The 27,474-nt window shown below is 43.8% G+C and overlaps 1 protein-coding gene across 1 annotated transcript in view; it reads right to left on the minus strand.

Moving 5' to 3' along the window:
- Positions 1-27,474, minus strand: part of LOC137331221 (sodium/hydrogen exchanger 9B2-like) — a 106,536-nt gene that overhangs the window by 33,436 nt on the left and 45,626 nt on the right. The window contains exons 2-6 of the mRNA XM_067994856.1: positions 22,657-22,756; positions 15,046-15,223; positions 13,528-13,698; positions 12,094-12,236; positions 126-253 (exon numbers count right to left, since the gene is read on the minus strand). Coding sequence (XP_067850957.1) covers positions 126-253; positions 12,094-12,236; positions 13,528-13,698; positions 15,046-15,223; positions 22,657-22,746 — 710 coding nt within the window. The 5' untranslated portion in view covers positions 22,747-22,756. The remainder of the gene's footprint in view (positions 1-125; positions 254-12,093; positions 12,237-13,527; positions 13,699-15,045; positions 15,224-22,656; positions 22,757-27,474) is intronic.

Consider the following 27,474-nt stretch of genomic DNA (forward strand, 5'->3'; position numbering starts at 1 on the left):
TCGAAGATCAGCCATGATCTTATTGAATGGCGGAGCAGGCGTGAGGGGCCATATGGCCTACTCCTGCTCCCATTTCTCATGTTCTTATTATATTTCTATGTAAGTATTGTCAGCTCTGTGCTTACCCCAAGATAAAACTCCATGACCATGGCAGGTGCAGTAGATAGTGTCCAAGAACTGCACAAACACAAGCTTCACTAAGACAAGGGCCAAATGCCAGCCTAAGACACACAGCCTTCAGTTTGCGAAGAGCCTAATGATAAAAGTATCTTGTGTTAACTCGGAAGAAAAAAAAAATCAACTCACAACTATATTAAAGACAATATTGGCCTCGATATTAGTTCCCCCACGATGGGCGGGAAAAGGGGGTTTAAAAGTGAAATCCATGAAACCCCAAACCACCGTGCATGCACCTTCCGCCATTTTAGCGGCAGCGGATTTCGGGGCGTCCAAGTGCCCACCGTGGAGAGGTGGGACGCTTATTAACATATTTAAATTGGGCTCCTACAGTGCAATTGGGAGCCTCATTTGAAATTAACGGGTGCTGCCTGGGTCTCCCAAGGGTTGCGAAACTCAGCAGTGAAATGGCCGTCTCCCCAAGGTAAGTGGCTCTTTCAGCATTCCTTGTGGGCCAGGTGGAGCAGGAGTGCTCCTCCAGAGCCCCTCAAGGAAGCCTTTGGCTCCTCCAACCTCCTGCCTCCCCCCCAAGTCCTCCCGATTGCAAGCCTCCGCACCCCCTGCCCAATTGCCGACCAGAGCTTCCCCCCGCCAATTGCCGACAATCCCCCCAACGATTGCTGACCTAGCCCCCCCCCAAGATTGCTGACCTAGCCCCCCACCCCCCACGATTGCTGACCTTCCCCCCCAGATTGCTGACCAGAGCTTCCCCCCCTCCCGATTGCCGACCGCCCCCCCGTCCCGATTGCCGACCGCCCCCACCTCCCGATTGCCGACCGCTCCCCACCTCCCGATTGCCGACCGCCGACCACCCCCCCACCCGATTGCCGACCGCACCCCCCTCCCGATTGCCGACCCCCCCCCTCCCGATTGCCGACCGCCCCCCCCCCCCTCCCGATTGCCGACCGCACCCCCCCCTCCCGATTGCCGACCGCCCCCCCCCCCTCCCGATTGCCAACCGCCCCCCCATCCCGATTGCCGACCGCCCCCCCCACTCCCGATTGCCGACCGCCCCCCCCCACTCCCGATTGCCGACCGCCCCCCTCCCGACTGCCGACCGTCCCCCCCACCCCACCGATTGCCGACCAGAGCTTCCTCCCCCACTCCTTCCCCATTGCCAATCTTCCCCATTGCCCTCCTACACTCCCTCCTATCTGTTTCCCTCAAAGAGATTTTGTTTGGTTTTCAAACACAACTCGAAATCAAAGATCAAGGGGAGGAACTCTCCCTCTTAACCCACCTTTCTCCTCCCTTCCCCCGTCTACCTTCAAAGAAGCTTTGTTCACTTTCAAACTTATAAAAAAATCAATTAGAACTAGGCAAGAAACTGTCTTCCTTTCTCTCTGTCTGTGTTTATCTGTTTCTTTCTCTTCTCATACGTGTTGGAATTTTGATCCTCTGTCTCACGGGTGCAACGATTAGCAGTGACATTTTCTAATCATCAGCAAAAGCAGTGGAGATAATTAGTTGGCTTCAAAATTCAATTAGCGTCTTTTGAAAATTGAAAATTAGCATGAACAAGGATATAGGCCCCAATTTTAGAAAGGAGGCAGGATGGCAGGGGGAAGGTGAATGGGCGCGTGGGTAACCCGACCAATAAAAAATGTCCATTTCCCATGCGATCACAGTTGAATTGGTGCCACTTAACGTGGCTTCCAGGTTTGCCGGAAAGCTGCGCAGCGGGAGGACTGCATCACAGGCTGTCAGCTGGAGGAGCTCTATTTAAAGGGCCATTGCTCCAAAGGCTTTTGTTGGAGCAAAGACCCACAAATCACAGAGGAGCAGTACAGGCGCAAAGCTGCTCCAAGGTTCAACGATGCCTCACTCCAGGTGCTACTGGAGGGGGTGAGGAGGAGGGATGTGTTTTACCCAGCAGACGGGAGGAAGTGCCCTGCCTCTGCCACCAAGAAGGCCTGGCTCAAGGTGGCAGAGGAGGTGATCAGCAGCAGCAATATCTCCCTCACCTGGGTGCAGTGCAGGAAGCGTTTCAATGACCTAACTAGGTCAGCAAAAGTGAGTACACTTATTGATTCGCCTGCATTCCGTGTTGCACATCACCGCCCAACCCCCCCAATTCATTCTGCACTGCCAAGACTATTCTATCACATCACTCTCACACCCACTTAAGGCTCATCCTCAACTTACCTGCACTTCCTCACCTCCCCATTAGTCACCCCACCACTACCTCTCACCCCACCCCTCATCTAATGTGATGGCTCTGTCTCATACTCACCCTCTGATGGTCCTCTTTCACGGTCAGCCTCACCCAAACCAATGCATTCATTGGCTGGCCACTTCACCCTCACTCACTCACGTCTGTTTTTTCTCCCCTTCTAAGAGAAGAGTGCGCAAAATGCACACGAGAGGGTAAGGACTGGAGGGGGGGGGGGGGTCCTCACAGACGCGGAGCAGGATGCGCTGGAGCTCAGCCGCACCCTCGAGTGCCTGTCCGTTGGGGACGGCGAGACAGGCACTCCACAAACGTCTGGTGACACAACTTTAACATTCAACACACACAATATGAATTGATGTTAACAATGCTTGCCATCTTCAACACCTCAGTATGCTCATCGCAACATGACACATCTGTAATGATGCTTAATATTGCCTTCTGTTCTCTTACAGGGCCTTCAGCGACTGCAGTGACGGCAGAGGGCGATTCCTCAGAGGACTTGCTGGCCTCTGAGGGTGCACCGTCACATCACAGCGAGCCATCCATCAGCGCAGATACTCACACCTCAGTGGGTCCTAGTAGTCAGTTAGTGGGGTTGGCACCTGGTGAGTCACCACAAACAAGTGAGCATGAGCACACACTAATGGCAGGGGCATCTGTGGAGAGTCCACGTTGGTGGGAGCTCTCGTCTCCAGGCTCTGCTCAGCTGGATGCAGATGCTGAACCCCAGGAGCCATCCTTTAAAAGGAGAATGATCGAGGGACAGCAGCACATTTGTGAGGTACTGGAACAGGTGCCACGCGCACTCTCCACAATAGCGCAGAGGATGGAGGAGTCCAACTCTTGCATTAATGGAATGGTGACACAGGTACGGCAGGGAATCTCAGAGATACTGTCACAGGGACGTGAGCAACTCTCTGAGATAGTGACACGGGTGAGTGCGGAAATGTATGCGATGGAGAGAAGGCTGGCCTCCATTGAGTTTCAAACACGGCTCACAAATAAATCCATTCAGGCCCCGACAACGGTCGTTCGGACTCGGTGAATAACATTCTGCTGCCTCAAACAAGCTGACAGATACTTCAGAAGTGGTCTTCCAATGCAACACACATGTCCACCACACTGTTCTCCAGCAGGGTGGTAGGAGTGATGTGGGCCTGGCTCAGGGGAGGGATGATGGCGAAAGGGGACATGGAAGTGGGGACAACACTCAAAGCACTCCCACGTCTCACCCGTTGCCCCCCCTCAACCAGCACCCGCAATGCTGCCTCCTCTCCAGGTGACCGAGTCTGCCCCTGCACAGGTGCAGGTGGAGCAGTCTTTGGAGGGGCCCTCACGGGTGCCAAAACTCAGAGGGTGTAGGCCTAAAGCATCTCAACAGTCAGGGCATGAACATGAGCAACCTGCCGCTACCTCTGCTGCAGCCACAGGGGATGCACTACGTAGAAGTAGTCATAAGAGAAAGGCGAAGGTTTTGTGTGCACGAAGGGTGTTTGACAGACGGTCATGTTTTTCATTTATATTTGCTTTTTGTTAAAGTCACATTAAATGTTACGATTGTCACCACTACTCCCACGTCTTGCCCATTCTTGACTGGCTTTTGTGATAGGGCCCTTTCATGAGGTTCACCATGAACGGCGACACTTGATGCCACCCATTGGGTCACTTTACAGTGGGTGTATGTGTAGTTGCAGGATTGTTTTGTGCAGGGAGAGGTGGGCGGCCTGGCGTGGGCGCTGCTCTTTCCTGGTGGTGTTAGGACTGGACTCTTCACACTTTCTGATGTTAGGAGAGCCATTCACGTATCAGTGACTTCCTGGCCTCACGAGCAGCCAGGTGAGCCACTGCTCTGCCCATGGGTTCCTCCTCCTTAACGTGGGTGGCAGATGTGGATGGGGCCTCCTCAAGCGGCACCCCTCTCTGTTGTGCGATATTCACGACTATAATGCGTCCTACTCTGTCTGGTCTGTATTGAGGCACTCCCCCAGAACGATCAAGGCACTTAAATCGCATCTTGAGCAGCCCTATAGCACGCTCAATTGTAGTCCTGGTGGCGATGTGGCTGTCGTTATATCGACCCTGTTGGTTGGTGATAGGATTCCTCAGAGGTGTCAGGAGCCACATGTGCAGGGGGTATCCCTTGTCCCCGAGGAGCCAGCCCTTAAAGGTGTTCGGTGTGTGGAAGAGGGGTGGGATGTTGGATTCCCTCAGAATGAAAGAATCGTGACAACTGCCAAGGAATCTGGCACACGTGAAGGAATCTTTTGCGGTGGTCAAAACAAGCTGAGTGTTGATGGAGTGATACTCCTTTCTGTTGATGAACAACCCTGGCTCATCTGGAGGTGCTCGTATTGCTATATGGGTGCAATTGATTGCACCCTGCATCCGTGGGAAGCCAGCCACAGAGTGGAATCCCCACTGCCCTTTCCGTTTGGCTGAGGTCATCCATGGGAAAGTTGATCTATTGCAAGGCTCTGCGAAACAAGCCGTTAGTGACCTGCCTTCCGCACTTGTGTGCAGATGACTGAGAAACCCCGGTGATGTCCCCGGTGGCACCCTGGAGTGATCCAGAGGCAAAGAAGTTGAGGGCAGTGGTGACTTTGACAGTGACGGGTAATGAGATGCCACTCGGCCCAGCCGGGACCAGCTCAGCATGAAGGAGGCTGCAGATGTCTGCAACTACCTGGCGACAAACCTATTGGAGTTCTTTGAGGATGTAACTAGTAAAATAGATAAGGGGGAACCAGTGGATGTGGTGTATTTGGATATTCAGAAGGCTTTCGATAAGGTTCCACACAGGAGGATGGAGAACAAAGTTAGAGCACATGGAATTGGGGGTAATATACTGGAATGGATTGAGAATTGGTTAACAGACAGAAAACAGAGGATAGGAATAAAAAGGTCTTTGCAGGTTGGCAGGCTGTGATCAGTGGGGTACCGCAGGGATCGGTGCTTGGGCCCCAGCTATTCACAATCTATATCAATGATTTGGATGAGGGGACCAAATGTAATATTTCCAAGTTTGCTGATGACACAAAACTAGGTGGGAATGTGAGTTGTGAGGAGGATGCAAAGCGACTTCAGGGGGATATAGACAGGCTAAGTGAGTGGGTAAGAACATGGCAGATGGAATATAATGTGGAGAAATGTGAAGTTATCCACTTTGGTAGGAAAAACAGAAATGCAGAGTATTTTTTTAAATGGTGAGAGATTGGGAAGTGTTGATGTTCAAAGGGACCTGGGTGTCCTTGTACATGAGTCACTGAAAGCTAACATGTAGGTGCAGCAAGCAATTAGGAAGGCAAATGGTATGTTCGCCTTTATTACAAGAGGATTTGAGTACAGAAGTAAAGTAACTGCATTATATGGGGCCTTGGTGAGATCGCACCTGGAGTATTGTGTTCAATTTTGGTCTCCTTACCTAAGAAAGGATACACTTGCCATAGAGGGAGTGCAAAGAAGGTTCATCAGACTGATTCCTGGGATGGCGGGATTGTTGTATAAGGAGAGATTGAGTAGACTAGGCCTGTATTCTCTAGAGTTTAGAAGAATGGGAGGTGATCTCATTGAAACATACAAAATTCTTACAGGGCTCGACAGGGTAGATGCAAGGAGGATGTTTCCCCTGACTGGGTAATCTAGAACCGGGGTCACAGTCTCAGAATAAAGGGTAGGCCATTTAGGATTGAGATGAGGAGAAATTTCTTCACTCAGAGGGTGAATCTTTGGAATTCTGTACCTCAGAGGTCTGTGGGGGCTCAGTCATTGAATACATTCAAAACAGAGATCGATAGATTTCTAGATATTAAAGGCATCATGGGATATGGAGATAGTGCAGGAAAATGGCGTTGAGGTAGAAGATCAGCCTTGATCTTGTTGAATGGCGGAGCAGGCTCGAGGTTGCCAGATGGCCTACTCCTGCTCCTATTTCTTATGTTCTTATGACTCACTCTGAGCCTCCGTATACACTGCTCCTCAGAGAGGTCCAGGAAGCTGAGCCTTGGTCTCTATCCCTGTGGCGAGGGTAGTGCCTCCTGTGACGTCGATCTTTCTGTTGTTGCCCTCTGTGCTCTTGTGCACAGCAGCACTGTGTTGTGGAGCTGCAAGTAGCGGAAGTGCATCCCGTGCCTGGCGAGGCTGGTGATGTTGCTCGTCCTCGGATGTAGTGGTGAATGCAGCCATGGCGCCCCCCCCATCCTGATGGTGTGAGTTTGAGGGGGTCCGAAAAGTTGTTAAATATGTGTGAACAGAAGAATTGCGAGTGGAAAGTAAGAATTTTCAGTGAAAACACAAAGATCTCGCAGCCAAAAGTTGGTGTGAAAGAACTGAGTGCCCTGCAGCAAGAACTCACCTTTTATCGCCATCTGTCAAACAAGCATTTGAATGTCCAACTGGCTGCTGGCTGAAACACATCTGGTAGAACATGGAATGTTTCCCACAGCACAGGAAACACACTGAGGAAGCTTAGAAATCGGACCCCTGCCTTAATGTGGACAAAATTAAATACTTCAAGTATCTAAATGAGTCGCTTAACTATCATCCCACCGGCTTTAATTGCCGGTTGGACTTCCGCATTCGGGAGGCGCGTGCGCACCCATACTCGTCAGTGGGGAACCCGGAAGGCTGCGGGTTGGAGCCAGGTTCCAAAGCCACTCTGGATCTCCTCAATTTTCGTAGCCCCCCCCCCCCCCCCCCCACCACTTCACTGGAAAATCGAACCCACAGTCTCTCTCATTGTCTGTCACCCCCACTCTCCCTGCTTAATTCATTTTCTGAAGTTTATAGATTATAAAACAAAAGTTACAATTGATGTGTAATTGGTACACTGCCATCTTTTTCTCAATCTCACACAGACACACGTTGACACAGCTGCTTTAAAAAAAACACATGATATAAATTTGACCCCAAATTAAGCTTTTTAAACTTTGCAAAATTATTTGAAGAAAAACTAAGCAGAAAGTTGAGGATACTGAAGTAAAATAGTGTCAGTACGGTACAGCTAATGGAAATCTGCTAATGCGTCCTGGAAAATTGTGTACTGTACAAGTTTACAGTACAGAAAATTAGGTGTACTGTACATATTTACAGTGCAGAATTCAAAGTTCGTTCAGAGTCACAGGTCTGGGCAAAAATATCAACTCCAAGCCCAGGCTTTAAGGAGAGGCTGAGACCTTTAAGCAGAAACTTTAATGAAGGCACTAAAAGCCACAAAAGATATTTTGATGGATAAATTTAATCATGCTATTGTGAAATGTGTAGTATTTGAATTTTTAAATTACAGGTGAGTTAGGGTAGTGGTAGCAGCAAGATAGGAAGCTACATCCATTAATTGTGGTAAACGTTAATAAGGAAATTAAATAGAATGGAACAAGAAACCTAGGACTCAAAGTGGGGAAAGATTTTAAATCAGCAGCGAAAGTCTGAGCTTAAGTTAGAATTGAAAGTTGCAATTAAAATTATCTGCTGATAAAAGTGTACTGTTATGGTGCTGTTACTGGGTCCAAAGTCTCCAGAGAAATTGCTCCAATAAGAGGGAAGCCACCAAGAAAGAAAATATGCAGGAAGATATGATGTGTATAAAACAGCCTGGCCTACTTTTAGCCTCCAACAGAGACATAAATTGCCAAACTCATTCAGCAAATTCCCTCAAAAAGATCACAAGGATGGCATGTGTGGGAAGCAAGCATGCAAGATACTGACAGTTCTGTTTAGTAGGCAAGCAACAATTCTATCTGCTCTTTAGTCCACAACATTGTACACCCCAATCCTATTTATTTAATGCCATATATAAGCCACTTATTATATACATATACATTTTATATATATATATGATTAGTGTTAGAGTAATAGTGTTATTTGCTATCCTATAAACACTACTTACTTGTCAAGATTTGTTTTACATTGCATTATACAATATCACAGAACTTAAGGTAAATATAAATAATACTTGCCCTTATACAGCACCATATCACATTGATTTAATTCTGGGAAATAAAGTGAGGCAAATAATGGATCGAAGAATAGGAGAACAATTGGAAAACAGCAAACATAACATTGTTAGGATCAATATAAGAAGAAAAAGGATAATGAAGAGTCAAACGATAAGGGCACTGGACTGGAAAAGGCAAAGTTTAATGAGATTAAAAAGAGATCTTTGTCCTAAAATAACAGGGCAGGAAAGATAGCAAAGAGGACAGTGAATCAGCAGTGGAGAATTTTCAAATATGAGATGGATAGTGTTCAAAATAGGTATACTCAGAGGTGAAAGGAGGTGCATTAAAGAATAGAGTTCTGTGGCTAAATAGAGAGATTAAAACTAAACAAACCTAAAAGAAAAGTATACGATAAGACTGGAGCTAACAATATTAAAGAAAATCATGAGGAATGTATCAAGTTTAGAGAGGAGGTGAAAGGGAATATGAAGAAAGGCTAGGAGATAATATAAAAGGAAATAGTAAGGGCTTTTAAATTAACATACTAAAAGTAAAAGAATAATTAGGAAGCGTAGGAATGAAGGGAAGAATCTGGCTATGGAGGATGGAAACATGGCAAAAATATTAAATAGTTATTCAGTTTCAACAAATGCTGGTGGAAGTGAGAATGAAGACCTAGTAGGAAGAGGAACAATTGTTAGTCATAACTGTCGAAAAAAAAGAGATGTTATTTTTTTTGCTGAACCAATGGTGGATAAGCAACGGGCCCCTGAGAGCATGTACCCTAGGCTGTTGAAGGAAGTCTGAGAGAAGATAGAAGAGGTTCTGACTATAATTTTTCAATCCTTCTCAGATATGTAAATTGTGCCAGAGAACTTGAGGGTAGTCAGTGTAACATGTCTGTTCAAGAAAGGAGAAATGGATAAATTGAGCAACCATATACCAGTTAGTCTAACATCAGTTATGGGTAAACTTAAAATCCATAATTTGAGATAAAATTAGAAATGCTTGGGATAATTAAGGACAGCCAGTATGGATTTATTAAAGGCAATTGTGTCTTATAAATTTCATAGGATATTTTGAAGAAGCAACTGATCTGGATAGATAAAATGATAGTAGATCATTTGTAGAAGGCATTCGATAAGGTGTCTCACAAGAGGCCAGTTACTAAACTCAGGGATAAGGTAGAAACAAGTTGGTTGACAGATATGAGACAGAGTTAAAGTTAATAGATGTTGCTTGGATTGGTAAAGGTTGGAAGTGATGTACTCCAGGGGCCCGATATTAGCACCCGCTATCGGGTGCGTTCCTGGCGGGGGGGGCTCCGAAAATCAGGGAATCCCGGAGCGGGTCAGGAGCCTGGCTCCAACCCACCCACTTCCGGGTTCCCCACAGACGCGCTGACGTGCACGCGCAGCCCCCGCATGTGGGACTCCCGCAGGCAATTAAAGCCGGCGGGGTGCCACTTGACAGTATTTATTCTGCTATTTCAGGTCGTTAACAGACCCGATTAAGGGAATATTTCAGGAGGGGTGGGATTTTAGAAACAACTGGGACTGTTTCCCGTACTGGGGGAAAACACTCCCAGTTCAAATGGACGTGTGGCAACTATCAGCCTGTGGCAGCTGCAAAGGTCCATTTGACAGGTGGGTGGGGGAGACTCTCACTCATTGCAGGAGGCTACTCTGTCACTTTGGACAAAGTTTGGCCTCCACCACCCTCCTCCTAACAATAAAATTCACCAACTTGCACACTTACCCCGGGGTGAAGACACATGTACCTACCTTGCGGACCCCCTCAGATGTACATCTTCCGGATGGGGGCCGCCGTAGCTTCAGTCATGACCTCCTTGGAGGGCGAACAATATCACCAGCCTCGCCAGCCACGCCGTCCACCTCTGACACCTGGAACTCCACAACACAGTGCTGTGACACATTCACCTGCACAGCAGGAGGGAGGGCAACCGCAGAGAGAGATGCGTCGCAGAGGGCACTACCCTCGCCACAGGGTCCACAGACCAAGGCTCAGCTTCCTGGACCTCTCTGAACAGCAGTGCACACGGAGGCTCAGAGTCACTCGACATGTAGTCGTGGACATCTGCAGCCTCCTTCATGCCGAGCTGCTCCCGGCTGGCCCGAGCACCATCTTCTTACCTGTCGCTGTCAAAGTCACCACTGCCCTCAACAACTTCTCCTCCATATCCTTCCAGGGTGCCACTGGGGACATCGCCGATGTCTCTCAGTCGTCTGCACAAAAGAGCCCTGCAAATACACCTACACCCACTCTGCAGTGACACAATGGGTGGCATCAGTTGTGGGTCTTCATTGTGATCCTCAGGAAAGGGCATTATTGCACAAACCAGACAAAATTCACAAAGACGTGGCAGTAGTAGTGCCAATATAATATGTGATGTGAGTTGTTCAGAAATTAAATATAAGTAAAAACCATGACAAACCCTCAAACACCCTTGTGCATCCCCTTCATGCTCACGACACGTTTGCCTTACGCTGCCTACTGCACGTATGTGATGCATGCCCTGTGGCTGCAGCACAGGTAGTGGCAGGTTGAGTGAGGCTGACCGTGAAAGAGATGCACGAGAGGGTGAGTATGAGATAGAGCGATGAGATTGTATGAGGATTGGGTTGAGTGGTAGTGGCGGGATGAGTACTGGCGAGGTGAATAAGTGCAGGTGAGATGAGGATGAGCTTTGAGTGGGTGTGAGGAGTGACGTGACAGAGTAGTGTTGGCAGTGCAGAAGGAGATCTGGGGTGGGGGCGGTGATGTGGCAGACGGAGTGTAGGGGAATGAGTAAGTGTACTCACTTCGGCTGACCTACTTAGGTCATTGCAGCGCCTCCTGCACTGTATGCAGGCTCGTGATATGTTGGTGGTGCAGGTGACCTCCTCTGCCACCTCGAGCCAGGCCGCTTCCTCCCGCCCGCTGGGAGGAAGCGGGCGGGAGGAAGCGGCCTGGCTCGAGTGAGGCATCATTAACCTGGGAGCAGCCTTCCCCCTGGGCTGCTCCATGCTGTAATTTTTCCTATTTGTTGCAGCATCCGTCAGTGGAGGACTGCCCTTTAAATAGAGCTCCTCCAGCTGACAGACCTTACTGCGCATGCGCAGTCCGCCCAATGCGCAGCTCAGCAGCGGGGAACCCGGAAGACCAGGTAAGTGGATCCATTTAGGCTGCGATCGCATGCGGGGCAGACTGATTTCACCGGGCGCGTTACCCACGCGCCCAGTCGCCCCCCCCCGCTGCGAACCTGCAGTCCTCCTAATATTGAGCCCCAGGAGTCAATGCTGGGTCCACTTTTGTTCTCAATATATTTAGATGATTTGGACAAGGACATTAGGAGCATGATATCAAACTTTGCCAGCAACATAAACATACAAAAAAGTTGGATTTTGCCCAAAGGGACGTACTTCATGTGTGAGTCCAAGCAGTGATCAGGCTATGTGACTATGAGGCATCACAGCTAAGCCTGGTCATCTCTTCATTGAAGCTGTAATTGTGTAATTCCCTCTTCCCAGGCCAGGAATACTGAAACTACTCCGGTTAAGGTCAGCTAACTCAGTACAGCTCAGAGGTCGGATCTAGGACCTTCATGGTTCAATACCACAACATCTAGTTAGTGCAACAAGTAAAAGCTAAATGAACTGTAGCTAACTTGAGTGACACTTTTTGGTTTTATACGTATGAGCATAAGAAATTGACGGGCAGGAAAAGACCAGCTGGTCCATCAAGCCTGCCCCACACCATGATGACCAGACCATGTGAACAAAATGGAGGTGAGAAACATATTTTTCATACCTTTGCGTCTAGCCCAAGTCCAGCTCGGGTAAGGATTATTGCAAGGGCTATACTTCTCAAGGATGATGACCACTTGTAGTCAATGTAAATAGCATCACTGACAACAGGAATATTCCGGAGAACAAAACCAGCAAGCAGCATTCCTAATACACAAGTGCAAAGAAAATGCATTACAGATTAAACTGCCATTAGGTAAATTAATTAAATACAAATACATCTTTAGAGGGCAAACATCTTTAGAGGATATGGATCAATGTTTAGGAAAAAAGATATGGCCAACAAAAGCACTACTGTACTGGAGATAGAAATGTATAGCAATAATAAAAAAATGAAACCTTTTGATTTCAAAGAATGAATTCTTCCCTATGTTCTAATCATCACCATGATTCAGATTAATGCTTTGAAAGTACATAACAGTATTGAAATTGAAAAAATCTACTGTTAATAGTTCTTCAAAAACCAAACAGTTTGATGGTCATATTTTCAAAGGCTGCTTCAGTGGCTGGGATTACTTGAATTTATTTTTTCCATGATGAAAAGCATGGAGAAAAAATATTAAGATATAGATTTAATAAAAATAGTGCACAATATCATTAACATATTTACCATTAGGAGGACTAAAGGGGAGTTCTGAGAGTACTGGAATATAATATAAATGTAGGAGTCAGTGTGTAAGAGTCAATGTGCATGAAAAATTGGACTGAGATGTGAAGCTTAAAAGAAAGACTTGCTTTTATATTGCACCTTTCACTACCTCAAGACATCTCAAAGCGCTTTACAGCCAACAAAGTGCTTTTGGAGCATAGTCACTGTTGTAATGCAGGAAACGTGGCAGCCAATTTATGCACAGCAAGGTCCCACAAACAGCAATGAGGTAATGACCAGATAATCTGTTTTTTAGTGATGTTGGTTGAGGGATAAATACTAACCAGGGCACAGGAGAGAACATTCCTGCTCTTCTTTCAAATAGTGCCACGGGATCTTTTACGTCCATCTGAGATGGCAGATGGGGCCTCGGTTTAACGTCTCATTCAAAAGACGGCACCTCCAACAATGCAGCATTCCCTCAAGCAAGGACTCATCTGCCTGCTCAAAAGGATATCAAAACTCTCATCACTATTTGAACAAGAGCTGGGAGTTTTTACTCAGTGTCATGGCCAATGTTCCTTCCTCAGCCAGTACCCCGAAATACAGATTATCTCATCATTCATTCATTTATTGTTTGTGGGACTTTGCTGTATGAAAATTGGCTTCCGAATTTGCCTAGATAGCAACAGTGATTAGATTTTAAAAATGATCCCTTGGTTGTAAAGTGCTTTAGGACATCCTGAGGACATAACAATGTGCTATATGAATGCAAGTTCTTTTTCTTTCTTACTCCAGTACAGTCATCCAGCATTATCATTTCATTTATTATAGCTTCCATTTTCTTACCAAGAAGAGGAGGTAACGGAGGCAAAGTAGGGAATTTGATCATTCCAACAATCTTCCCTCCAAGAACTGCACACAGAAACAGAATCAGATTTCCAAACAAATTACCACCAGGAAGGCACTCTGGACCTGTGATTGACCAGACAACTGCCCACAGCAGGATCACCATAATCACTGGAAAACAATGGTGAAAACTGATTAAACATCTAATTTTGGACAATAACACTTGTCAACAGAAACAATAAACAAAATGCCTTTTGAAATATGCAGGCTGGGGTGTTACCATCATTATTAACATTGACGCCAATACTAAGGACAATTTGGAGTGCCGTAGCACTGAGAAACAATTGTATTCACTTTTAGCAGTATCAAATAAATATTAAAGCCTTGAATTGAACGTATTCACACCAAACTTTGGCACCATTTAGATCAATTTTATCTGGAGTGCCAAATGAGACATGTCTGCAAAACTGCCATCCCTGTCCCAACAACAAAACATTCAATAGTTCATTTTACATAAAAATAACTCAAAGCCCCAAGGGTCTCTACCAATTCATAAATTATTATTCCAATATATTATGAGATTGGATGGTATTGTACTCCTGTGCTGATTCAAAAGGCAGACTTACTATGATAGATTAATAGAGTTTGTTAGTCCCTATTCTTTCAATAGTACCACAAAACTATGGTACTCAGTTAGTGTGCTGCTGAGCAATAATAGCGACTATTTGGCCACATTTATTGTCCATCCCTTGGTGCTCTGAGAAGGTGATGATGTGAAAAAATAGGACAGCTATTTCAGCACTTTCATAATCCTGAAAACTATTAAGTTATTAGGGAGAACAAGCCCAATTTTCTTAACCTTTTGGGCACGCCCAAGGTCGGAGATTGAGTGCATTACCTATCTGCAGCTGGAATTGGGGTAACTCCTCCAGGATTCTGCCCTGTTTTTTGGCCCCCGCTATTTTCTGATGGGACAATGGATGGTTCTTCCATTTCCACCACCTATGTTAAAGGAATGTGTCTGGGAGAGATCATGCCTACCCTGGGAATTCTGCCCAATACACTCTTAGAAGACCTCAGTGAAACGCTCCTCAGCTGAGAGCTGGCATGAGTCCTGTTGAGGCATTCTGAAAGGTCTCAATCCTTTACAAAACAAAAGTAATCAATCCCTAAAAGTAAAGATTATCTCATGCATGGGATTTACATCGGGCTCTGTGTCACTTTGTCTGGGAGTTCTGCTCCGCTGAACTTCTACTCCATGATTCTAAATATAATCTGGTCAGCACTGAGCCACATTTAGCATTGTTAACAAAAGGAGTGAGGAAGAGCATTGGAGCAAAATGGCAACACCAGAACCAGAAAAACTTCAATGCAATTAGGAAGTATGGCAAGGGTAGTGGAACCTCTGTTGATATACAAATATGTAATCATGCAGGTACACCCCCTATTATAGCACTGCTTCCATTATTAATGAATAATGAACACAAACTAGTATTCAAATGCATGCTGTAGTCTAACCCTTTGTTAGTACACTAGCAATGATTCCTCGAGGTGGGCATGCAAATATCTGCCACAGTTTGCGGTGACGCTGATGAGCAGGCTCTTCTCTCTGACTGTTTTTATTCAAAAGGGTGGTTTCATCTACTTCCACTGGTACATCTGCATGGTCTGTAGCATTCGCCTTATCAATAAAATCCTGGAACAAGGATACAAAATACAACACATCTTAGACAACTCATTTCTTTTCTTTTTGAAAGGAAAACTTTGAGAGATCATTTATTAAAAGTAATGGGATTATAATCTCCATACACCAGGACAGCACATTGGTCATACAGCATTGTGTTCTTGTGAAATTGTTAGAAAATATCTGGTCTGCAGCCATGGGCGTGCTCATCAAGATATTGTGTTAATATGGACAAAGATTTATTTTAGTAGTGATTTTAAAGGCTGAGAAGTGGTCAACCCCACCACCTAGCAGCTGAAATACTTGCCTAAATTGGTGCTTCAGCAAAACAGCATCAGAATGCTGGCTTGCTAATACTGTAAAATCCAATTGCAGAGTAAAGGCTCTTTATTCTCAGGCCAGCAAACAAAGGCACTCCCTGATGCACTATGAGATGGGATATATAAATATGCACGTGCCACATGCGCACAATCTGATTAACATCAAGTTAACTCCACTAGTTGTTCAATTGACATACGTAAACAATTGACATACATCATTAATTGGTTATCCTAGATATAGCAAATTTTTTATTCATTCTTATTAACAGCAGGTTAGGATTCTCATTGTGTGCCTATGGAGTGAGCAGGGCAACATATTGTGCAATTGTTGTGTATATAACAAGCTGTATTTATATAGTGCCTTTAAATGTCATAAGGGGGGTGATTTTAAACCCCAAGGACAGGTGGGTTGGGGGCGGGTGGGAGTTGAAAATAGTTGTTTTTTTGGATCACAACCGCAAAATTTTCGGACTTTGCATTCCCAGTGGGAAGCCTGTACTTTTATGCGCCAACGTTAAACCTGGAAATAAAGCTATACTATTTAAGAAAGGAGGGAGAGAGAAAACAGGGAACTACAGACCTGTTAGCTTGACTTCAGTAGAAGGGAAAATGCTAAAATGCTAAAGGATGAGATAACAGGACACTTAGGAAATAATAATTGGATTTGGCAGAGTCAACATGGATTTATGAAAGGGAAATCATGTTTGACAAACCTATTGGAGTTCTTTGAGGATGTAACTAGTAGAATAGATAAGGGGACCCAGTGGATGTGGTGTATTTGGATTTTCAGAAGGCTTTTGATAAGGTCGCACACAGGAGGTTGGTGAACAAAGTTAGAGCACATGGAATTGGGGGTAATATACTGGAATGGATTGAGAATTGGTTAACAGACAGAAAACAGAGAGTAGGAATAAACGGGTCTTTTTCAGGTTGGCAGGCTGTAATTAGTGGGGTACCGCAGGGATCGGTGCTTGGGCCCCAGCTATACACAATCTATATCAATGATTTGGATGAGGGGACCAAATGTAATATTTCCAAGTTTGCTGATGACACAAAACTAGGTGGGAACGTGAGTTGTGAGGAGGATGCAAAGAGACTTCAAGGGGATATAGACAGGCTAAGTGAGTGGGTAAGAACATGGCAGATGGAATATAATGTGGAAAAATGTGAAGTTATCCACTTTGGTAGGAAAAACAAAAATACAGGGTATTTTTTTTAAATGGTGAGAGATTGGGAAATGTTGATGTTCAAAGGGACCTGGGTGTCCTTGTACATGAGTCACTGAAAGCTAACATGCAGGTGCAGCAAGCAATTAGGAAGGCAAATGGTATGTTCGCCTTTATTACAAGAGGATTTGAGTACAGGAGTAAAGATGTCTTACTGCAATTATAAAGGGCCTTGGTGAGACTGCACCTGGAGTATTGTGTACAATTTTGGTCTCCTTACCTAAGAAAGGATACACTTGCCATAGAGGGAGTGCAAAGAAGGTTCACCAGACTGATTCCTGGGATGGTGGGATTGTCGTACAAGGAGAGATTGAGTAGACTAGGCCTATAGTATCTAGAGTTTAGAAGAATGAGAGGTGATCTCATTGAAACATACAAAATTCTTACAGGGCTCGACAGGGTAGATGCAAGGAGGATGTTTCCCTTGGCTGGTGAGTCTAGAGCCAGGAGTCACAGTCTCAGAATAAGGGGTAGGCCAGTTAGGAATGAGATGAGGAATTTCTTCACTCAGAGGGCGGTGAATCTTTGGAATTCTCTACCCCAGAGGGCTGAGAAGGCTCAGTCATTGAGTACATTCAAAACAGAGATCGATAGATTTCTAGATATTAAAGACATCAAGGGATATGGGGATAGTGCAGAAAAATGGCATTGAGGCAGATGATCTTGTTGAATGGTGGAGCAGGCTCGAGGGGCCGGATGCCTACTCCTGCACCTATTTCTAATGTTGTTATGTAAGAGCAAATATGTAGGCAAATTTCTGAGAAGTGCAAAAACAGTAGGGCAGTAATAGTAGAAGATTTCACTACCCTAATATTAACTGGGACATAAACACTGTGAAGGGTATAGAGGGCGCAAAATTCTTAAATTGCATTCAGGAGAACTTTTTTAGCCAGTACGTAGCAAGCCCAACAAGAGAGGGGGCAGTTCTGGATTTAGTTTTAGGAAATGAGGTTGGGCAGGTGGAAGGATTATCAGTGGGAGAGCATTTTGGTGATAGTGATCATAGTTCAGTTAGTTTTAGCATAGTTATGGAAAAGGACAAAGATAGAACAGGAGTTAAAGTTCTCAATTGGGGAAAGGGCAATTTTACTAAGCTAAGAAGTGATTTAGCAAGAGTGGACTGGAAACAGTTACGTGAAGATAAATCAATGTCAGAAGAGTGGAAGGCATTAAAGGGAAAGATTCAAGGAGTGCAGAGTAAATATGTTCCCACAAAGAAAAAGGGTGGGGCTGCCAAATCTAGAGCCCCCTGGATATAAGGCAGAAAAGGAAAGTCTATGTCAGACACAGAGAACTCAATACTACAGAAAGCCTAGAGGAGTATAAAAAGTGCAGGGGAGAAATTAAAAAGGAAATTAGGAAAGCAAAGAGGGGGCATGAAAAAATATTGGCAAGTAAGATCAAGGAAAACCAAAAGATGTTTTATAAATTAGAGCAAGAGGATAGAGCAGGGCCTATTAGAGACCAAAAAGGTAACCTGTGTGCGGAGGCAGAAGATGTTGGTATGGTTCTTAATGAATACTTTGCGTTTGTCTTCATAAAAGAGAGTGACGATGCAGACATTGTAGTTAAGGAGGAGGAATGTGAAATATTGGATGGGATAAACTTCGTGAGAGAGGAAGTATTAAGGGGATTAGCATCTTTGAAAGTAGATAAATCACCAGGGCTGGATGCAATGTATCCCAGGCTGTTAAAAGAAGCAAGGGAGGAAATAGCGGAAGCTCTGACCATCATTTCCAATCCTCACTGGATACAGGCGTGGTGCCGGAGGATTGGAGGACTGCTAACGTTGTACCATTGTTTCAAAAGGAAGCGAGGGATAGACCGAGTAATTACAGACCAATCAGTCTAACCTCAGTGGTGGGCAAATTATTGGAATCAATTCTGAGGGACAGGATAAACCATCACTTAGAAAGGCATAAGAACATAAGAAGTAGGAGCAGGAGTAGGCCAATCGGCCCCTCGAGCCTGCTCCGCCATTCAATAAGATCATGGCTGATCTGATCCTAACCTCAAATCTAAATTCATGTCCAATTTCCTGCCCGCTCCCCGTAACCCCTAATTCTCTTTACTTCTAGGAAACTGTCTATTTCTGTTTTAAATTTATTTAATGATGTAGCTAAGTAATGTAGCATGGAGTAATCAAGGACAGCCAGCATGGATTTGTTAAGGGAAGGTGGTGTCTGACTAACTTGATTGAATTTTTTGAAGAGGTAACAAGGAGGGTCGATGAGGGTAGTGCATTTGATTTAGTCTATATGGATTTTAGCAAGGCTTTTGACAAGGTGCCACATGGCAGACTGGTCAAAAAAGGACAAGCCCATGGAATCGAAGGGAGAGTGGCAAGTTGGATCCAAAATTGGTTCAGTGGCAGGAAGCAAAGGATAATGGTCAACGGATGTTTTTGTGATTGGAAGGCTGTTTCCAGTGGGGTTCCGCTGGGCTCAGTACTAGGTCCCTTGCTTTTTGTGGTATATATTAGTGATTTGGACTTAAATGTAGGGGGCATGATTGAGAAGTTTGCAGATGATACAAAAATATAGTGAGGAGGAAAGCTGCAGACTGCAGGAAGATATCAATGGACTGGTCAGGTGGACAGAAAAGTGGCAAATGGAATTCAATCCGGAGAAGTGTGAGGTAATGCATTTGGGGAGGGCAAACAAGGCAAGGGAATACACAATAAATAGGAGGATGCTGAAAGGTATGGAGGAAGTGAGGGACCTTGGAGTGCATGTTCACAGATCCCTGAAGGTAGCAGGACAAGTAGATAAGGTGGTTAAGAAGGCATATGGAATACTTTCCTTTATTAGCCGAGGTATAGAATATAAAAGCAGGGAGGTTATGCTGGAACAGTATAAAACACAGGTTAGGCCACAGCTTGAGTGCTGTGTACAGTTCTGGTCACCACATTAGAGGAAGGATGTAATTGCACAAGAGAGGGTACAGAGGAGATTTCAAGGATGTTCCCAGGACTGGAGAATTTTAGCTATGAGGAAAGATTGGATAGGCTGGGGTTGCTGTCCTTGGAACAGAGGAGGCAGAGGGGTGATTTAATTGAGGTGTAAAAAATTATGAGGGGCCTAGATAGAGTGGACAGGAAGGTCCTATTTCCTTTAGCAGAGAGGTCAATAAGCAGGGGGCATAGATTTAAAGTTACTGGTAGAAGGATTAGAGGGGAGCTGAGGAAAAATGTTTTCACCCAGAGGGTGGTAGAGGCAAAAACCCTCAACTCATTTAAAAAGTACCTGGATATGCACCTGAAGTGTTGTGACCTACAGGGCTATGGACCAAATGCTGGAAAGTTGGATTAGGCTGGGTGGCTCATTTTCGGCCAGCACGGACATGATGGGCCGAAAAGCCTCCTTCTGTGCTGTAAATTTTCTATGATTCTATGTCCCCTAGTTCTAGACTCTCTAGCCAGGGGAAACAATCTCTCAGCATCTATCCTATCAAGGCCCCTCATAATCTTATATATTTCAATGAAACGCCAGAGAGTATGGGCCCATTCTACTCAACATGGCGGAAGCCTTTAAAATGTGAAAGGAATGGATAATATAGATGTAATTTCAACTGTGATTGTGCAACAAGAGGACATAAGTACAAAACTCAAGCTTCATGAAACAGATCTGTAGGAATTTCCCCTCACCCAAAAAAGTGGTTAATGTGTAGAAAAGGCATTCTTCAAAGTTAATGCTAAATCAATGAACTCTTGAAATGGAGTTGGGCGATTATCTGGCTGGAAATGGGATTGAAGGTCAAAGATAAAATTTAGGTATAGATAATGGAACATGGCTGTTTTATCTGGACGAAGTTCACGGTTTTATTTTGTTGGAATTTTATCACTGTCCTATGGAAATTAAAATAAGTTGTGCCATGGCAATGCAAATGACAAAAAAAAATTGTGGTCCAGTTGAAGGAATGGGCTTGATGCGCCAAATAGCCTTTTCCCATTGCAAGCATTATGTTCTAAAGTTTCTCCAGTACTCCACAAGCTGATCCTTCAGGCTTCCTACATTTTTGTATATTGCATTATTCAGCATGCACCTTATCAATGTTACTGTACAGTGTAAATCACTTAAAGCGGATTTGTTGATTGCAGCACCCATTAAATATACTCTTGCAGATCCGATCTAACAGGTATAGATGGTCACTGCAATCAGCAAATCAGGTCTGAAGGATTCTAGATATAATACAGTAATGTTGAAACAGTGCATTACTGAATAGATAGAACGCAGGCAGTCTGGAGACTTACATAGAGACTTGGGTCAGGCTGGGTTGCCCGATACGTGTTAGCATATACAACATTTGTCTGCATAAACCAACGAATCCTACACACTTCGCATTTGGTTCTGGACATGGCTTGTCCAGAAAAATCAGGTGTAAATGGAGTTCACTCTATTAAATCTATGATATGTCAGGCTAGAATTGGACATGTCGAACTAATCAGGCCTGCATAAATAAGCTCCCTATAATCAGCTTACCCTTACTTTAATTTTCTCTTAGTGTGCTCAATTCAGATATATACAGGGACAAGGAGCTAACAAGGGCAACAGGGCAGCTGCTGGGGATTTTTTTTTCAAAAACATGCACTACAATAAAAATGAAGCCAAGGAAAAAGTAACAATTAGGAAACAACAGGAACTTTGTAACTGGAAAGATGCCTCCAGAGATGACTGAGAACATAAACGAACACTGAGCTCCTACAGAGGTGGACTGGGTAATGGCAATTAATTGTATTCTGCTAATTATAAGCACCCAATGCTGATGATAACATCAATATAATTATCAGCAGAATCAGGTTTGCATTGCAAATAGGGACTTGGTTTTTGACACAAACAGGGCAGCATCTGTGGATGGGAGTTAAATAAAATCCCACTGATGCACTGAGCTACAGCATCCAATTGTCTTAAATGTTTTACTGTGAACAATAAATCTCTACTGTCTAATCCCTGTGTTTTGACTGCAGATACATAGATTAAGAGCGGTTTTTAAAGATGTAAAATACTTTAGAACATTATAGCTGCCTCTATGAAGTTAGTGCTGCAAAGCTTATTGGATCAGTCACCTCCGCTGTAAAAGTCATACACAGTAATTATGCAGAGATTACATTTAGTGTTAATGAAAACTGCTTCATCCTCAACACAACTGGTCAACAGTATAAAAGAAAGCCTGATTCGCTGTGAGTAGGTCTGCTCGTGTTGAGCAAGGTTTACCAGCTCTTGGCTGGGTTGCTACTTTGAGCAATGGATGCAGTAAATCCTATGAGTGTGTGTGGTTTTATCTGCCTGGCAGAAATGTAATATTAGGAAAACACACTGAGACTTAAAAGGTGAGAATGTGAGGATATTAAATCTATTTATGAAACAGATGTTCGGCAGTGGACTCCAAAGCAATAATTAAACCAGTTACTGTAAATACTATCAAAACCATAAGAATGAACTCCTGAATTCAAAGTGCAAACTGAGCACAAAACATACTCCATTTTTAAAATTTAAACAAGCCATTTTTTTCTAAATCAACAATTGCACTTTACCACAGCAGGATCGCTATTTTGCAAATGAAAAGTTACATGAACAGCACTCACTAGCCACGTACAACCTCACCTACATTTACCAGGCAGTGCACAGCACAGCACTGTAATAGACACATTAGACCTGATAGTAAATTCGGATCCAACTCAACACACTGCAAGGTAGATAGAGACAAACCAACTGGATTGGGGGTCGCTAAATATATTTTTTAAAAGGTTATAACACTTAACACAATTAAAATTTTTGAAATAAGATCAACAACATAAGGAGTGTGAAGACTTAAAACTTACACTTCATAAAGAGCTCTTTTTTTCCCCAAAAACTATATATTTTTACACACACCCAGCCACACTCACACTTGCACATACCTGAGATTCTGACATTATATTCAGAGTTGCCTGAGAAGTTTTATCTTCATTTGTAGCATTATTAAACTGTTCAATATCTTTGTTTTCCATGTTGATTCAACTGGAAGAGCAGGAAAGGGATGTGAAACAGGCACTGAATTATCACACAACAGCATTCCAGGACTACAAGGTGTTCAGGGATACTATTAAAAGTTGGACAGAATAGACAATCCTGCCAGCTACTTACAGTTCTTCCCCTCTTCTAATTTGTGTGTGTATGACTCTATCCATTATATCCCTCAGGGTAACAAGTTTAAGAAGGAATATGCTGTTCCTGGGTCTTGGCCAATGGCTTGCAGTTTTATTATAGGGGAAAAAATAAATCATGGAAAGGTGCACTCTTTGCAGTGGTGGATTTAGACATTTTTGAAGGGAGATGTGAGTTCTGATGGGGGAGGAGGATCAGTGGATATACCCCTCCCAAGAAATTGATTTTTTGGCACATTTTTCAGTGCATTTTCTATCATTTTGAAGTATACTGTGATTCAGTATTTTAAGCCAAAAATAATTTATTCTGGAATGGTTTATGCAGTTATTATGAATCACAATTGAACCTTGATTTTTGCACCAACAGAAGCATAATACAACAGGCGGACAGGTAAGCAAATGCCATTGCTGAATGGGATAATAATGGTCTGTAGGCTTACTTCCAACATAATATTGTTAAAACAGATCAACACAACAGAATATTTTACGGCAAAAAGAATTAACAACATTGTGTATATTTACAGTGTTCTTCAAGTGCAAGTGGACTTCTCAATGCACTTTGAATTAAGAAAGAAAACAAACAATGTCAATAAATTATGACAGAAGGGCACTAAGTAAACTTTTGAATGTTTTTAATTGTCATTTTCCATATCTAATGCATGCCCCACACCACCCTAGTTCACAAAGACATGCTGCTGCCTCCAGACTCAGTTGAAACCCGTTCAACTTCCCACCATTTCAGAGACACTGTACCCTATCCAACTTCCCCCCACCCTCCATTTCACAGACACTACACCTCATCCAACTCCCACCCTTTCACACAGACACTGTACCCCATCCAACTACCCCATCCAACTACCCCCCCTTTCATACAGACACTGTACCCCATCAAACTCCCACCCTTTCAGAGCTCACAGTGGCACTCTTCCCCCTCATCAATTCAACCTGGCACTCTTCTCCCTCTTCAACCTAGTTAAGCTGGTACTCTTCTTCTACTCTCCCCCATTCAAGCTGGTGTTCTACCCTCTCCTCAGAGTCCACGCTGGTACTTTTTATCCCCTCGCTCAGTTCATGCTGGCATGCTAGCACTCTCCCTCCCCATTCTTTCACTTAATGCTGGCACTTGCCTTCCTCACCCATCTCAAAGCACCACTTGTAGCTACTCCTCCATTCCATCTTCTTCATTACTATCTATTTCCCCCTTCCCTCTGTTACCATCCATTTACCTCCCCTTTCGTTGCTGTTAATTCCCCCTGACCCCCCACTCCCACCTCGGGCATTAACCCTCACCTGGAAATTGAGAAAAATATCTTGGTAATTATAAATGATTACATTCTTTTAATTCATGAAAAGCTTGACAATTCTCACTTATTTAAGGTTTCTATTATACTTTGCTATCTCAACAACGAGTCCTAATAACCCTAACAGCCTTTTCTCAAATCGAAAATGCAACAAATTAGCGAATGCTGCACTCACGCAGGGTAAAATGAAGCACAAAGACTTCTCTAGGGTTCTAAAAAATGTAAATAATGTGCAAAACTACTTAAGTTTATGTATTAATACTCCCACATGATGATACAAATCATAGAAGGAAGTGTAAATCATACCAATTTATATAGGAAGTACAGGTAGTCTGTATGTTCAAAGTCTCAAGATTCATAAAAACTGACACAAGCTTTTCAACTGTAGATCGGTGTTACGAGAAACAGTAAAATCTCTCAGGTGGAGCTGTTAAACCAAGAACTTCTCAGGTGGATGTAAAAGACGCCATGGCACTATTTGAAGAAAAAAAGCAAGGGAGCGGTACCGTTGTTCTGGCCAACATTTATCCCTTAATCAACACCACTAAAACAGACTAACTGGTCATGATCTCATTGCTGTTTGCAAATTGGCTGCCGCGTTTCCTACACTACAACAGTGACTGCACTTCAAAAAATAATTCATTGGCTGTGAAGCGCTTTGGGACGTCCTGAGGCTGTGAAAGGTGCTTTGTAAATACAAGTTGTTTCTCTCTTGCCAAATTTGGGCCAGGAGAAACTATCATTCCCCCCACCCCATGACATGTATGAGATTGGTTCATCCATTTCCTTTGATCCTTCACTTTGTTGGTGGCAAATGTACACCACAAATATTTTGCCATCAACAAAGATGTCACAATTATAAATGGTTTCTGAAGTAAAACACTGGCTTGAATTTCCTTGTTGGTTTCCATCTTCCAACATCAATGGGAATATATTGGTATAAACAGTAATTCAGCTATTTTATCTAGTGCAGATATCCTGATTTTAATGATAAGGAGCTATATTGGATGTACAAAAACAAGCAATGCACAAAATACCGTGACAATCAAATGAATTAAAAACCTGACCAGCAAATTTTACCAACATACTTAATCAAAGCTAGATAGCCATGGAAGTACGTTTCATCTTTATACTGGAGCAGCGGCAGCAATCAGATTTGCCAGATATGTATCACAGCGTTTAGACTTGTAGCTAATAGTTAACCTCACAGCTGCTGGTCCTTGCACAAGTAACAGGTATAGAATTTCATACAGCTTCCTGTCTGTGCATAACCCACAACCAAATTATTTTGAAGTTGGTTTTGCATTAAATATGACTGGAGAAAGTTCATAAGCATAGTGAGGAAAATGGCGGCAGAAGAATCGCCGGGATACCACAAGAGGCTTTGGAAAGGAGCCGCTTGGGGTAGTTGCAGAATCTTCTAATGTTGGGAGTCGACTCTGTGACCAGGTGTGATGCTGGGCTGTAAGCTGTGCTCAAAAGGAACGTGGAGCAAATTAAAAGGTTGTCAGCCTCTTACTGTGTATAAGGTGGTCAGAAAATCAATACTGTGCTCTGTTTGCAGAGTTGAACTAGTTGTGTTTTCTGCACTCAGAAGAGTGAGATTTTAAAGAAATAATTTTGTTACCTACAGCCAGATCGATTGAGCTCTTACTGAGTGGCAGAGCTGGGTTGCCTTACGTACCCGTCTGGGTTTCTATGGGGTAATTTTTCATCGTTGCTTTCCTCGATGTTTAAGACCAGCCAAAAGCGAAATAAAATGTCTGAAACCCAAAAAATAAAAAGACAAAAAGGAGAAAAAAAAGCCGGCATAGACACGATGGGCCGAATGGCCTCCTTCTGTGCCGTAAATTTCTATTCTATGATCAGCTAAATTCTTATCCCCTTTGCAAGCGGGGGCTAGAAAAGCTGCTGCCTGCTCCAAAAGCAAATGGTTGCCAACTTTGCACTCCTGTTATGATAAAATAGTGTGTCTGCTGATCCACCATGAGCTATGCCATAGGAGATCTGACTATTTTAGGTAAGTTTTGAAAGTGTTGGTTTCACTTTAGTGTAAAAAGCATTACAAAAAAAGGCATGTTGAGCACAATTGCAGTTTGATTTCTATTGCTGAGAGAAGTTTACAAATTAACATGGATCTGGTAATCTACATACTTCCTTCATTAACAGCAGTTGACATGATCACTTCCCCACAGGGAGTATCCAGGCAGTGGTATTATAGAGACAGGCCAGGTTAGCAGTCAAACATCACAACAATGCACTGGACCCCAGACTACTATGACCAACAACATGGGAGAGCAGCTAATACATTTTAAAAACACTTCAAGCACTTTCAGTTCTCAAAATCTTTCCTAATTAGTTGCAAAATGTAATTTCTAAAAAGCTTTAGCAAGTAATATCGCAATTTATGAGCTCTTACTCAACCACCCTAGCTGGAACACTACAATTATGATGTGCATTATCTGAACAATGAATATGTGCTGGGAGCCAGTGTGAACAGCAGGAAGGGGAGAGCTAAAAGTTGTGAAGCCTGAGTGTGTGAGCTGGGCCAGACCCTAATGACCCACAGATTCTTCTGTAGCCCCAAGAAGTAGGAATGAACAGTAGCACAGCATTAGCGAGTGAGCACATTGTGGGGGGAGGGGGGGGGAAGAAGAGAGAGAGCGCTTTATGACATAGATATGACTATGAGGCAATATTAGTGAATACACTGACAGTGGAAGGAAGCCAGAGGCAGCGCATCCTAGAGAGAGCACACTAAGCTAGACTGACGGAGAAGGACATTTGTAAGTTGTGTGAGAGACATTTTTTAGTTAAGGAAAGCGCATTTTGAAGTATTGTAAAAGAAATTTTAAAGTTTTTTGCATCAGATCCTCAGTGGCACAAAGATAGAGAGTGAAATGAGATCATTGGCTTGTTTGTGTTGTGATACATCTATAGATGTCACAGTTGTGGAGTTCATACACAGTTTGCCATGTTTTTAGGTTATTACTCTAGATATTATATTGGGTTTATCATAAGCGGATCTCAGGTCACCTAATTAGGAATGCACTTGCTCTTGCCAAATTGATGTGCAGACTTTGAAACAATTGGTTTTGCTTACATAAGGTAGATGAATGAATAGTACACAGTTTAACAGAGTAAAATATATATTTCTCTACTCTCAACATATAAAATAATAAAGATAATAAACTACCTTCTCTCTAAACATAGATTTTTAAACAGAAGTCCATTTACTGCAAACTCACTGTAGCCTACCTCCCTACCAAGT

This window comes from Heptranchias perlo, chromosome 1, assembly GCF_035084215.1.
Source record: "Heptranchias perlo isolate sHepPer1 chromosome 1, sHepPer1.hap1, whole genome shotgun sequence".
NCBI classification, from domain to species: Eukaryota; Metazoa; Chordata; class Chondrichthyes; order Hexanchiformes; family Hexanchidae; genus Heptranchias; species Heptranchias perlo.